This window comes from Mus musculus, chromosome 19 (genome assembly GCF_000001635.26).
Source record: "Mus musculus strain C57BL/6J chromosome 19, GRCm38.p6 C57BL/6J".
NCBI classification, from domain to species: Eukaryota; Metazoa; Chordata; class Mammalia; order Rodentia; family Muridae; genus Mus; species Mus musculus.
In genome coordinates, this window is record NC_000085.6 from 6326350 (window position 1) to 6340989 (window position 14640).

Below are 14640 nucleotides of genomic sequence, written 5' to 3' on the forward strand. Positions count from 1 at the left end.
TCTGGGGATCTGTTGCCTTCTTCTGACCTCCAGGCACAGGCACACACACAGTGCACTTAAACACACAAGCAAGATACTCGTACACATAAAACAAAAAAATAAACCCTCAATTCCAGCACTCAGTAGGCAGAGGCAAGCAGATCTCTAAGTCTGAGGCCAACCTGGTCTACAGACAGCCAGGGCTATACAGAAATCATAGATAGATAGATAGATAGATAGATAGATAGATAGATAGATAGATAGATAGATAGATAGATAGATGTCCTAGATAGATAGATAGATAGGTAGGTAGATAGATATCCTAGATAGATAGATAGATAGATAGATAGGTAGATAGGTAGATAGATAGATAGACAGACAGACAGACAGACAGCAGACATGCTCAAAGAGGGTACATGGGTACAGTTTGATAATGAAAGGATGGCTTACAGATGTGTAGGCAGTGTTAGGCAGCCTCCCCAGGAGGGCGGTACCCTAGAATCTTACCAGGACGGGGATCGTGCCCCATACTGTCTGTAGGAAGACAGTCATGCTATCTGACAGCCATGGCCTGCCCAAGACAACCTTGGCTATGGCTGAGCAGAAATTCAGGCCTGAAGGTAATTCTCTTTTTATTCTGTACCCACCCTCTCCCTTCTCTTGCCTTCAGGCAAACCCAGGCAGCATCAGAGGCCCTTAGAGTTCAGGTTTGCAGTTGGTAGAAGGCCACCTTGAAGGTGTGGTCAGTGGACCGGGTAGGAGTAGGTCTGAGGCCTGCTAAGGGCCTCTGCAGCGCTGATGCTCGAACACGTAAGGCATCTAAGAAGTGGGAAGGGCTTACGGGTGTTTTACCTGTTCCTAGCCAGGGGTTCCATGACTGGGTAGCATCTAGACCTCCAGACTGAGCTAGACAGAGAGTAAGTTCTGAACCCTGGGACCAGGGCAGACCATAAAGCTGGAGAGAAAGTAGGTCAAGAAGATGGGGCACCACCACCGTGATTGAGAATGAGATTGCAGATGCACTGCAGAATTAGAGGGCCTGAGAAGTGTGAGCTAGCGAGTCAGACCCAAACGATGTTCCAGCACCCACATGGTGGCTCGCAATGATCCATAACTCTGTTCCAGGGGATCTGTTGTCTTCATCTGATGTCAATGAGCAGCAGGCGCACACACAATGCACATAGAGACATGCACTCTTACATGCAAAATAAAATCCTATCTCACAGGAGGATCTAGCGAGACGCTGGTGCCGTGGCAATGCCAAACACTGCCAGGCTGTTTGGAAACTGTCTCTTCTATCCATTGGGGAACACAGGATCTGGCTGAGATGTGGGGCAGACGGAAAGGATGTTCTAGCAAGTTGAGACCTAAACCCATCCCTCATCAAACTGGAGACATGGCTGCTGCCCTGACACCCAGAAAAGTTGGCCAAGGGCTGGAGAGATGGCTCAGCGGTCAAGAGCACTGGCTGCTCTTCCAGAGGTCCTGAGTTCAATTCCCAGCAACCACCTGTAATGAGATCTGATGCCCTCTTCCTCTTCTGGTGTCTGAAGACAGTTTCAGTGTACTCATATAAATGAAAAAAATTAAAAAAAAAAAAAAAAGGAGGCTGGTGAGATGGCTCAGTGGGTAAGAGCACCCAACTGTTCTTCCGAAGTTCCAGAGTTCAAATCCCAGCAACCACATGGTGGCTCACAACCATCTGTAACGAGATCTGACGCCCTCTTCTGGAGTGTCTGAAGACAGCTACAGTGTACTTACATATAATCAATAAATAAATCTTTAAAAAAAAAAAAGAACAAGCCGGGCGTGGTGGCGCACGCCTGTAATCCCAGCACTCGGGAGGCAGAGGCAGGTGGATCTCTGAGTTCGAGGCCAGCCTGGTCTACAAAGTGAGTTCCAGGACAGCCAGAGCTATACAGAGAAACCGTCTCGAAAAAACAAAAAAACAACAACAACAAAAAAAAAAAGAACAAAAAAAAAAAATAATAATAAAAACCTGACCGAATTCTACTCTCATTCCAAGTTCTTACTTTTTTTGTACTTTTAATTACATTTTTTAAATTGCATTTCTTTCTTTCTTTTTTGTTGTTGTTGTTTTTTTTGTTGTTGTTGTTGTTGTTTTTTTTTTCGAGACAGGGTTTCTCTGTGTACCCCTGGCTGACCTGGAACTCACTCTGTAGACCAGGCTGGCCTCGAACTCAGAAATCCGCCTGCCTCTGCCTCCTGAGTGCTGGGATTAAAGGTGTGTGCCACCACGCCCGGCTCCTCATGACTCTTAAGTGGGTTCCAGGAATCAGAGTTAGGTCCTCAGGCTTTTGTCTGACAAGTGCTTTTACCCAGCGAAATGTCTTAGCTAGCAATTAGTTACAGGTTTTGAAAAGTCAATTTTCGGGGTTGGCAAGATGGCTCAGTGGTTAAGAGTGCCGACTACTCTTCCGAAGGTCCCGATTTCAAATCCCAGCAACCATGTGGTGGCTCACAACCATCTGTAACAAAATCTGATGCCCTCTTCTGGAGTGTCTGAAGACAGCTACAGTGTACTTACATATAATAAACAAATAAATCTTTTTTAAAAAAAGTCAAATTTTCCAATTCTTTGCTTATTTTTCAAAATAGAGTTTCTCTGTGTAGCCTGGATGTCCTGGAACAGGCTCTGTAGATCTGTTTGGTCTCAAGCTCAGAGATCCACCAACCTCTGTTTCCAGAGTGCTAGGATTAAAGACATGCACTACACTGCTCAGCAATTTTTCCAGTCTTTACATACAAAAAAGTTCTTTTTAGCTGGGCAGTGGTGGCGCATGCCTTTAATCCCAGCACTCGGGAGGCAGAGCCAGGCAGATTTCTGAGTTCGAGGCCAGCCTGGTCTACAGAGTGAGTTCCAGGACAGCCAGGGCTACACAGAGAAACCCTGTCTTGAAAAACCAAAAAAGTTCTTTTTATCTTATGTATGTGGATATTTTGCCTGTGTGTGTGTGTGTGTGTGCCTGTGTGTGTGTGTGCCTCTGTGTGTGCCTGTGTGTGTGTGTGCCTCTGTGTGTGCCTGTGTGTGTGTGTGTGTGTGTGCCTGTGTGTGTGTGTGTGTGTGTGTGTGTGTGCCTGTGTGTGTGTGTGTGTGCCTGTGTGTGTGTGTGTGTGTGTGTGCCTGTGTGTGTGTGTGTGTGTGTGTGTGTGTGTGTGGTGTGTGTGTGTTGTGTGTGTGTACCTGTGTGTGTGCCTATGTGTGTGTGTGTGCCTCTGTGTGTGTGTGTGTGTGTGTGTGTGCCTGTGTGTGTGTGTGTGTGTGTGTGTGTGTGCGAGCATCATGTACATTTACTGTGCTTGTGGTTCAGGCATTGGGTCTTCTGGAACTTTTTCTTATTTTAGATTTAAAAAATTTTTATATATATATATATAAAATCTGTGCACCACATGCATGCATGGTGCCCTCCCAGGTCCAAAGGGAGCATCAGATCCCCTGGAAACAGAATTACAGACTGATGTGAGCCCCTTTGTGGGTTCTGGGAATCTAAATTGGGTACTCTGCAAGGACCACTGAACCATCTCTCCAGCCTGAGAACTGAGTCTCAAAAGTTGTCCTCTGACCTTGGCATGTGTCCTCTGTGGCATGAATGCCTTTCATAAATAAGTGTTAGAAGAAGGAAGAGGAGGAAGATGGAGAAGAAGGTGGCGGCGGCAGTGGTGGCTATACTTAAAGCAGTTGCCTGTCTGTGGAGTATGTTCCCCTAACTGGGCTGCCTTGTCTGGCCTCAGTGGAGAGGATGCTCCTAGCTCTACAGAGACTTGATGTGCCGGAGGCGGGGGGGGGGGGGGGGGAGGATACCCGAATAGGGGGCTCTAACCTCCCAAAGGAGAAGAGGGGAGAGGCAGACTGTGTGAAGGGGAGAACTGAGAAGGGGAAGCAGAGATTGGCATATAAAGTGAATAAATTAAAATTTTAAAAGAAGAAAGGAGCAAGAGGAGGAGACAATGACATGGAACCCCCTAGCAATATGTTTCGTCATCACTGGGGGAGGGGGGGCTGCTGCCGCCCACACAAGAGACTAGGATAATTCTGTGTGACTCTGAATTATTATTTCACAGGACCGAGTTGTTAGGGTGTCCACCCCAAGGAGGGAGGATCTAGACAGATAAAAGGCTCCTAGGAGTCCAGCTTGGGAAGATAAAGGAGTATAGCCCCGTTCTCTCTCTTCCAGGCTGACCATTTATTTATTACTCTTCTTTGCAGAGAGGTGTTTTGAGACATGGTTTTCTGTGTAGCCCTGGCCATCCTGGAACTCTGTAGACCAGATTTGCTGGGGACTCTGAGATTCTCCTGACTCTGTCTCTGAAGCCCTGGGATTAAAGGTGTGCACCCCACTCCTGCCTGGCTTTCTTTGCTACCCTTGAAGGCTTAGTTGTTTTTGTTTTTTGTTTGTTTTGTTTTTGGTTTTGTTTTGTTTTTGAGACAGAGTTTCTCTGTGTAGCCCTGGCTGTCCTGGAACTCACTCTGTAGAGCAGGCTGGCCTCGAACTCAGAAATCTGCCTGCCTCTGCCTCCCAAGTGCAGAATTAAAGGCGTGTGCCACCATGCCCGGCTAAAGGCTTTGTTTTAACTGGACTAAGTCTTAGGAGTCCTCTCCATGAGCTCAGCCTCCAGGCCTGGCCAGAGACCGAGGCTGCTCTGTGCCATGCTCCTTGTCTTCGTGCACCGTCTCTGCAGAACAATGTGGAACCAAGTCATGGGGGCTTCCTACCTGCTCCTGACAACATTTTGGGGATGCCATCTTCAGAGGAGTTGAAAACCTTGTGGATTCTGCCAGCTCTTTTGAGGTCTAACCACCAAGGCATAGTATCTGTTGGTCCAGAAATACCCTTCTCTCTGGGCCTCCTTTTTAACAGTATCAGTTTGGGAACACTTAGATTGGCATCTGCATTGTAGTTCCTCTCTCCAGTTTCCCTTGGTCTATAACAGCAATAACCCTTAACAACAGGCACACTGTGCCATGGCTTAAGACATCTTGCTTCATAGAAAACCTGTTAGTCATTCCCACGACTGATTCAAACTTACAACCTTCAGCTGCTGCACGCCAAGCATAGCATCGACAGCTGCTTCTAACCGACAGGACTTCCTTTAGAAAGTGGGAAGTCGGTTGGGCAGTGGTGCACAACTTTAATCTCAGTACTAGGGAGGCAGAGGCAGGTGGATTTCTGAGTCCAGGTCTATAGAGTGACTTCCAGGACTACACAGAGGAAACCCTGTCTCAGGGAAAAGAAAAAGAAAGAAAGTGAAAAGTTTGTGCTCATTCACTTCTGACAGCCGGTGTCTGAGAGGTGATATTCAGCGCCATCCTGGCTGACCACCTAGGCGATACGACGGATAAAAGCTGCATGAAGTAACTTTCAAGAATATGGGCCACTCAAGAGCAGCTACAATTGCCCAAAGTTTCCAACACCCTGCCCACAAAACACCGATTTTAAAAGGCTTGAAGTTCAGAGCAGAATCAATGCAAACCTGAGTTCAGAGCGCCACCTAGTGTAACAGCTGTAGAAGAGCATACAGATTCTGACCACAAAAGACCAACGTATTTTGGGAAAGTCAGTTTCGGTGCCCATCCCATGTTCTTTCCAGGACTCAGATGTGACTGGTTTGCTGAATCTGACAAACAGGCCCGCTAAATGATCTTCTGCAGTACTGTGGAGCTATTCTAGGGCTGGCTGTCGTGGCGCATTCTGTGGTTGCCGCTCTGTAGTTGGAGACTGGAGGATCAGGAGGTCAAGGTCATCCTCCGCTGCACAGCAAGTCTGAGGCCAGGTCATAGGACTCCTCCTACAGGACTGATGAACCCTTGTCTCAAAGGCAAACGAAGAGGCTTGAGAGATAGCCCTGGCTTCTGTGCCCCTTGCTTGTTGCTTCATTGTCAGCTCTCCTATCACACTGTCATAAGGTGACAAATTCAAAGGGACCCACGCCAGAACTGCCGTTGTGAGCTAAAGAAACTCATTGTCTTTATACAAGTATTCAGCTTTAAGTCTGGGACAGAAGTGAAATGGTGGGCTGGTACATCATTTGGAAATAGGTTGTAAGCACTGTGAGCCTTGATTACCTACGTACCATGTTAGGATAGACTAGAGACCTCCCTGGATTCATACATTCAAGCTCTTTTATAATAAATTAGGGGGCTGGAAAGATGGCTCACAGGTTAAGAGCACTGGCTGCTCTTCCAGAGGTTCTGAGTTCAATTCCCAGCAACCACTGGTGGCTCACGACCATCTTAATCTGATGCCCCTCTCTGGTGTGACAGCAACAGTGTATTTACATAAAACAAATAAATCTTTAAGGAATAAAAAATTATACATAAATAAAAAATAATTAGTATTTTAATTTTTAAGTCTGTTTTTGTTTTGTCTTGTTTTGGGTTTTTTGTTTTGTTTTTTTGTTTTTTGGTTTTTCAAGATAGGGTTTCTCTGTATAGCCCTGGCTGTCCTGGAACTCATTCTGTAGACCAGGCTGGCCTCAAACTCAGAAATCTGCCTGCCTCTGCCTCCCAAGGCATGTGCCACCATGCCTAGCAATTTTTTTTTTTTAGTAATTTTTTTTATTGAAGTTTATGTGTACGGGTGTTTTGCCTGCATGTATGCCTGTGTTCCACATGTATCATGGAAGCTAAAAGAGGACATTGGATTCTGTGATATCTGATTTACAGACAGTTGTGAGCCACCACCGGAACCTCTGGAAGAGCAGTCAGTGCTCTTAACAGCTGAGCCCTTTCTCCAGCCCCAATTTTTGTGTTTGTTTTCTGAGACAGGATCTCACTATGTAGCCGTGGCTGGCCTGGAACTTGTTTGCAGAGTACTAGGATTAAAGGTATGCATCACCATGACCAGCCCCTCTTCAAAAGAATAATATATAGTTTATTCTAAAGCCAAATTTGAGTAACCATGGTCCAGGAATACAAATTTAGGTTAATCCAAACTCCATGTTCCAATATGACAGCAATTTCTTAGCTTTACAGAACAAAGAAACTTAAAAATCAAAGAAACTTTAAAATGCATGGGTAGATGTAGCTGGATGGTGATGGCTCACACCTTTAACCCCAGCACTCAGGCAGAGACAATCAGATCTCTCTGAGTTTGAGGCCAGCCTGGTCTACAGAGTGAATTCCAAGACATCCATGGCTACACAGAAAAACCCTGTCTCTAAAAACAAAAAACAAAACAGACAAACAAACAACCAAAAAAGAAAGAAAGAAAGAAAGAAAGAAAGAAAGAAAGAAAGGAAGGAAGAAAGGAAGAAAGAAAGAAAGGAAGAGGTTCTGCTTGTATATGTGTGTGGTGTCTTTACACCTGTGTAAGGAGCTGCTCAGATGTGGAAAACAGAAAGATCACATATCCTTCTTTATGACTCTCTCTGTCTTCTTCCCTTTACACAGGCTCTCTCTCTGAACCTGCAGCTAGGTCGTTAGGCAGGAAGTCCCAAGACCCTCCTCCCTTTAACCCCCACACTGACCCCATTCCCCATCCATGCCCTATAATGCTAGGATTCCAAACGTATAAGTGAATTCTGGGTATTTGAACTCAGGTCCTCCTACTGGTACAACAAAAGGCTCTCAGCTGCTACATCATCTCCTCAGCTTCATCTATTGAGGTCTTGGTCTCAGACAAAAAGACTTCGTTTTGGAAACAGGGTCATTACAGACTTCGTGAATTAAGATGAGGTCATGAAGCCTTGTGGGAGGGGTGGTGCCATGTGGACTGGTGGTGAACATCTATAATCCCAGCATGGTGGAGGCTGAGGCAGGAATATTGTGAGTCTGTGGCCAGTCTGAACTAAAAAGCAAGATCCTGTCTAAGGTAAAACTGACCTTGAACTTCCTGATTTTTTTTTTCTTTTCTTTCCTTAATTTTATTTTACCTATGTGTGTGCATAAGGTGCCTGCTTGGAGCCTGCAGAGGACAGCAGAGAACATTGGACCTCCTAAAGTGGGGCTAAAGACCCAGTTGTGAGCAAACATGTACATACTGGGAACGCAGGGTCCTGAGCCAGAGCCGCCAGGGCTCTTAACTCTGAGTCATCTCTGAAGTCCACCCTGAGTTCCTTGCCTCTAATTTCAAGGACTGGTATTGGATCATAGACCAGTCTTGCCTTGAGCTCACCAAAATCCTTCTGCCTCCGCCGTACTGTGTTCAGCCTTGCATTCTTTTTAGGTGTGGATGTTTCGTCTGCCTTTTTATGTGTGTGCACCAAGTCAAGCTTGGTGGAGGTCAGAGAAAAGCATGGGTCCTCTGGAAGTGGAGTTACAGATGGTGAGCCACAATGTGGGTGTGGGGACCTAAACTTGATCCCAGGTCCTTTGCAAAAGCAACAAGTGCTCTGAACAGCTGAACCAGGTCTCCAGCCTCCTTGTAGTGTTTTAGAGCAACAGTTTCCCTCACATCTTAAACTGGCCATAATACACACTGCAGGGGCGCTACTGCGCCTGAGTTTAATCCTAGGACTACAATCTCCCAGAAGTCACGGAGGAACTTCTTCTGGCGTGATCCTAGATGACCAATCGTTGAGGAGCTCAGCTTACCCGCCCTGGAGCAGCAGGACTACTTCTTCCATAAGCCATTGCGGGTTTGGCTGTCATTTTCAGATTTAGAGAGGGCCGGGTGAGCAAGGACTCCCCATTTCCCAGCAGGCAGTGCGGCCATAGGAGGCGCGGGACTTCATTTCCCAGCAGGCTTCAGGCGGCGGGCGCCGCGGTGCCTTGTGTGGGATGTAAGCGCGGAGGTGGGCGCGGGGGACCGAAGCCGGGACTCTCCTTGGGACTTGTGGGAGGCTGGTTTGGGTTTGCCTTCTGGACAGGCTCCAGAGGGCCGGGTAGAGATTGTAGGGACTGGAGGGGCGGCCTTTGAGGGTCCCCAATAGGTCTTTGGGAGCAGCCTCATCGGGGCTGGGGGTCCCGGAATTGTAAGGAACTAGAAGGCCCTATATAGCCTTGGTTGAAGGGTCTCAGAAACCGAGCCGCCGCCCGTGAGCACAGGACGAAGCGGCTGGCGAAGCAGAATTGTGGCGGAGGGTAGAGCCTTAGCCGAGCCTGGGAGGGGGCTCTCTCGCCGAGCCCGACCCTCCCTCCCTCGGCTCGCCCGCAGGCCACCGCCCGCCGCCATGGGGCTGAAGGCCGCCCAGAAGACGCTGTTCCCTCTGCGCTCTATCGACGACGTGGTGCGCCTGTTTGCTGCAGAGCTGGGCCGAGAGGAGCCTGACCTGGTGCTCCTGTCCTTGGTCCTGGGCTTCGTGGAGCATTTCCTGGCTGTCAACCGTGTCATCCCCACCAACGTGCCGGAGCTCACCTTCCAGCCCAGCCCCGCACCCGACCCTCCTGGTGGCCTCACCTACTTCCCGGTGGCCGACCTATCCATCATTGCTGCCCTCTATGCCCGATTCACCGCTCAGATCCGCGGCGCTGTGGACCTCTCCCTCTATCCTCGAGAGGGAGGTGTTTCTAGTCGCGAACTGGTAAAAAAGGTCTCGGATGTCATATGGAACAGCCTCAGCCGCTCCTACTTCAAGGACCGGGCCCACATCCAGTCCCTCTTCAGCTTCATCACAGGTTGGAGTCAGACAGGTGGTCAGGAGAGCAAATGAGTGTTGTCTTACCTCTTCTCATGTCTGAACAATATGGCTTATAGCCCTTTTGAGACTTGTAAACCTTGTGTGGTGGGGCAGGTATTATTTCTCCTTCGCAGTTGTGGAAAGAGAATTCTGAAGAGGGGAATGTCAGAATGACAGGGCTGAGACTGGAACCTGGTCATTTGGTGCCAGCTTTTACTCCCCAGTCTTTCAACAGTCCCAGCCCTGCCATTGAATAGCCAGAGGGATCTGGCAGCCCAACATATGGGGAAAGAAGGTGGTAGCAGACTGGGGAGGTAGGACAAATGGGTGGGTACATTTGAGACAATTAAGATTATACCTTTGAAAATATTTTGAAAGGAAGCACGGGCTTGACTAAGGACAAAGTGCTTCAGCTCTCCGTGCAATGTACTGAGCAAGCATCTGAGGCCTCTTGTGAGCTTTGAGGAAAAAAGTGCAGAGATAAATCAGAACATGAAGAAGGGAGGGGTGGGGGTTCGTGGGGTCATGGGCTTGCTCTCCTTGACACAGTCTGATAGCTGTACAATAGACACTGGGTTAAGTCATTATGTTAACAGAAGTACTTGGTGTAGAAAAGGGAGGGGCAGTTTCTGGCTGGGTGGACCTGAGATCCAGAAGGGTTCTGGGGTTGGGTTATTGGGAGGGAGCTGCTGCGAGCATAAAAGGGTGAACATAGTGGATAGGGTGTGTGATGCCTGGATACAGGCTTGAGAGGTGCTAGAGGGGGCATGGCTCCCTTCTTCCAGGACAGAGCTCTCATGACTGCCCTTTACCACAGGCACCAAACTGGACAGCTCGGGCGTGGCCTTTGCAGTGGTAGGGGCCTGCCAGGCTCTGGGTCTCAGAGATGTCCATCTGGCCCTGTCTGAAGATCATGCTTGGGTGGTGTTTGGGCCCAACGGGGAGCAGACAGCTGAGGTGACGTGGCACGGCAAAGGCAACGAGGACCGCAGAGGCCAGACAGTCAATGCCGGTGTGGCTGAGCGGGTATTGTATCTTCCCTCCATTGTGCCCTTTTCCTTCTGTGAGTCTAAGTGACCTGAGGGATTCTGCTCCCCAGGCCAGGCTCCCCTACCACTGTCCCTCTGTGTTTATGTACCAAGGCGGGGGGCGGAGGCAGGGCAGGTGAATTGATTTACGTTGCTGTGCCCTAGAGCAGGCTCAAGGTGGTACATCCTGAGATGTCTGCTTTTCTCCCTTTCCAAGAGCTGGCTGTACCTGAAGGGGTCGTACATGCGCTGCGACCGTAAGATGGAGGTGGCGTTCATGGTGTGTGCCATCAACCCTTCCATCGATCTTCACACTGACTCTTTGGAACTGTTGCAACTACAGCAGGTGAGGAGACTGCCCCAGCCCAGGACCTTCCCTTCCCCTTCTGTACAGAGAACTGATCCTTTCCAATGCACACGAAGGGCTTTGTGAGTCTTTACTCCTAGCCCTTCTGTGGTGGGAGGGCGCTGTTTCCTCTGGTCACTTCTCTAGCTGACTGGGGCTCCCTTCTACTTACCACGCCCCTCTCCCTTTGGCTCTAGAAGCTGCTCTGGCTGCTGTATGACCTCGGACATCTGGAAAGGTCAGTGGAAGGCTATGATCAGATAGGCTTTGTGGGGATCAGGGAACTGAGTGATAGCCTGATTTTATGATCTGTTCCCAGATACCCCATGGCGCTAGGGAACTTGGCAGACCTGGAGGAGCTGGAGCCTACCCCGGGCCGGCCAGACCCACTCACCCTTTATCACAAGGTGAGGGCATCTCAGAAAACAGCAGCTCCTTTCTGGGGATGGAGAGGAGAGAGGTGAAAAGGGAAGAACTCTGTGTGTTGGAGGGTATTTCCTGCCTTACTTTGTGTAGGGCATGTGTGTAATGAGGGTAGTTCTGTGTTTAAGAAGAGCCCTGGCTCCCCCAGCTAGGAGTGGCAGGGCCCGATTGATCCCACAAGCCCTGCAGTTTTCAGCTGCCCTTTATTATCCTGGCTATAGCCTGTGGTAGCACTGTGGAGAGATGTTAGCTTGCTCATTGTGGTAGGAGGCTGGTTGGGCTTGAAGTCTTTACACAGGACCATGTGGTGAAGAAACCTGCCCCAGGCTTGAGTGTTTCCCTGCTCCTCCCTAGGCCTTGTTTTGTGGGGTCACCACTCCTACTGTCTGCCCTTGCTTTAGCAAGCAGGCTTGTAGATCCAGGCCTGGAATGGAGGTGGGAGGGAGTATGGAACACCAGGCAAAGGGGCCAGCAGTATTAGAGACAGGGAGGACCCTTTAGCATCCTTTTTCTGTAGCGTATCAGTGATGAGGCAGCTGGGGGCTGCCTCCCTGAGGTTCCTCTGCTCCATCCTCCAGGGAATTGCCTCAGCTAAGACCTACTACCAGGATGAACACATCTACCCCTACATGTACCTGGCTGGCTACCACTGTCGCAACCGAAATGTGCGCGAAGCCCTGCAGGCCTGGGCCGACACTGCCACTGTTATCCAAGAGTGAGGATTCCCCTGCCAGGGTTCCAGCCTGCCCTTTGTCTCTATGACTTTCCAATCGGTCATCCAGTTGTGAGACCTTGTCTCAGCTCTGTCCTCTCTGATCAGCCCCTATACAGTCAAGGCTACCATTACTTGGGAACTGAGAACCCCTGGTTAGCTGCTGCTCCTCCTCATGCCTTTCTGTCACTCCTCTCTGCCCAGTTTTTCCTGCTTTATAGTCAGTTGTGTTATCCATGGTGCTTCTGTCTCTGCCCAACTTCTAGTCCAGTCCCCACATCCCACTCCATAACCTTGCCTTTGACTAGCATGATCACATCTGGGTGAACAAGGACTCCAGCCTCGCACCCAGTCAGTGGGATGTCCCATTGTGGGACAACTGTCAACTGAATCCTGTGTGTTCTCACAGCTACAACTACTGCCGGGAGGATGAGGAGATCTACAAGGAATTCTTTGAAGTGGCCAATGACGTCATCCCCAACCTGCTGAAGGAGGCGGCCAGCCTGCTAGAAACAGGCGAAGAGCGGACTGGGGAGCAAGCCCAGGTGAAGGGCTGGCCTCCATTGGCGCACCCTCCGTCCGGGGCACATTGATGAGACCGCAAGGACAGGATTGGGAATTCTCTTTTGCTGGAGCTGATCCCTGGGCGAGGGTTTGAAAGGATTTTAGGGGGTTTTAGAGCTAAAGCTTTTAGAGAAATGGGTTGATGGTCCATCTCTCTGATGGTCAGGTTCTAACCTGGGCTAGGCTGTAGGTGAGGAAAGGCACGCCCCTCCTCCCCTCACTCGCACTAAGGGTTGGTTTTATAAAAGGAAGGAGGTCCTGCCTGCATTTGCCTTCCCTGAAACTGAGGCTTTGCCCAGGTGGAGGGAGCCTGGCCTGCACGCTCTGTGACCTCTGCTGTACCTTCCCTCTTATCCAGGGCACCCAGGGCCAAGGTTCTGCTCTCCAGGACCCAGAATGCTTTGCCCACCTGCTGCGATTTTATGATGGCATCTGCAAATGGGAGGAGGGTAGCCCCACACCAGTACTGCACGTAGGCTGGGCAACTTTCCTTGTGCAGTCCCTAGGCCGCTTCGAGGGACAGGTGAGAGGGGCCTATCCAGGGCATGGGAACTACAGGTGGTGACAGTAGTTGTAGGGGAGTGAGGTTACATTGCATGTGTATGAGTACAGATGAGAGGACACTGCTAGAGGGGTGGCCAGGAGCTGAGCCTAGAGGTCCCACGGATGATCCTCAGCCTTTCACTTGGCTTGCGCTTTTGCTCAGGTGCGGCAGAAGGTGCACATAGTTAGCCGGGAAGCAGAGGCGGCCGAGGCTGAAGAACCATGGGGGGATGAAGCCCGAGAAGGCCGTCGGCGTGGTCCCCGAAGAGAGTCCAAGCCTGAGGAGCCACCACCACCCAAGAAGCCTGCATTGGACAAGGGCCCGGGCTCAGGACAAAGTGCAGGGTCGGGACCACCTAGGAAAACGTCAGGGACTGTCCCAGGTACTACCCGCGGTGGCCAGGAAGTCGGCAATGCTGCTCAGGCTCCAGCACCTGCAGCATCGCCACCCCCAGAGGGCCCAGTGCTCACTTTCCAGAGTGAGAAGATGAAAGGCATGAAGGAGCTACTGGTGGCCACCAAGATCAACTCGAGCGCCATCAAGCTGCAACTCACGGCACAGTCGCAAGTGCAGATGAAGAAACAGAAAGTGTCCACACCCAGCGACTACACACTCTCTTTCCTAAAGCGGCAGCGCAAGGGCCTCTGAACTCTGATTCTGTGGCAAGGCCCCAGGCCTGCCCTCACTCCCAGCAGGCTTCACCCTCATCCTCTAATTCAAGCCTAGACTCCGCCCTCAGTCCTAGGGGACCCAGAGCTGTCCTGCAGTGACTAGGAGCCTTCATTTAGCCCCTCTTCAGGCCCCAGAGCCCTGGCTCAGTTCTTAGAATGTAGGTGTCATCCCCACCAGCCGGCCAATTGGAACCTCATTGTAGGTCCAATCCCCCGAAATTCAGTGGACCATGACAGGAGCCCAAGTCACGCCTGAACAGTAGGGCATTCCTCCCACTTGGGGGCTAGATTGACCTTAGCCCCAGAGCACAGTTGCTACCTGGAAACCAAGGACCATTCAGTCCCTAGGGGTAGATTTCCGCACTTTATATAGAGTTCCATCCTTTGGGAATCCAAATCCCTTACCCCAAAGAACTTACATATTGCTGCCCGAATTTGGAAATCTTCCTCGTCTCCCTAGCCCCTGAGTACAGGACATGAAGCTCCGACTCTTATCTGTGAATACTGAGCCTCGCCCCCTTCCTGACCAAACTGGCGCAAGAACAGAGCAGGACCTCTTCCAGCCCTCTGGGAACCTCCCTGAGGTCCCAGGAGGAAATCTGCACGGGGTGGGGGAGGGCCAGCCTCTTCCTGTTTTGTACATAGATTTATTTTTCAGTTCCAAGAAAGATAAATGCATTTTGTTAAGAAAAAAGAGAGATGTATGTATGTGTTTCATCTGAGAAATCGGGGATGGGGCGGGAGTGGATATCTGCTTTTGCTGTTTTAGGATTTTGAACTTTATGCTCTGCACC

The 14640-nt window shown here is 50.0% G+C and overlaps 1 protein-coding gene across 4 annotated transcripts; it reads left to right on the forward strand.

Annotated features, from left to right (window-relative positions):
* The first annotated feature begins 8629 nt into the window (after positions 1-8629).
* On the forward strand, positions 8630-14545 carry Men1 (multiple endocrine neoplasia 1). Of its 4 annotated transcripts, none has more exons than NM_001168488.1 (10): positions 8630-8721; positions 9096-9556; positions 10376-10584; positions 10804-10932; positions 11130-11170; positions 11252-11339; positions 11934-12070; positions 12477-12612; positions 12990-13154; positions 13338-14545. In NM_001168488.1, coding segments are annotated over exons 1-10 (1854 nt in total). In that variant the 5' UTR covers positions 8630-8719; the 3' UTR covers positions 13824-14545. The 4 variants fall into 4 exon arrangements, with proteins under 4 accessions (NP_001161960.1, NP_001161961.1, NP_032609.1 ...); NM_001168489.1 differs by having other exon boundaries at positions 8664-8733; NM_008583.2 differs by having other exon boundaries at positions 8690-9556.
* The last annotated feature ends 95 nt before the right edge of the window (positions 14546-14640 follow it).

Bases quoted from the DNA above. Each gene is read 5' to 3' on its own strand.
- Men1 (NM_001168488.1), top strand. The intron at 12,071-12,476 runs GTGAGGATTCCC...GTGTTCTCACAG, and splicing joins ACTGCCACTGTTATCCAAGA to CTACAACTACTGCCGGGAGG. The intron at 13,155-13,337 runs GTGAGAGGGGCC...GCTTTTGCTCAG, and splicing joins TAGGCCGCTTCGAGGGACAG to GTGCGGCAGAAGGTGCACAT.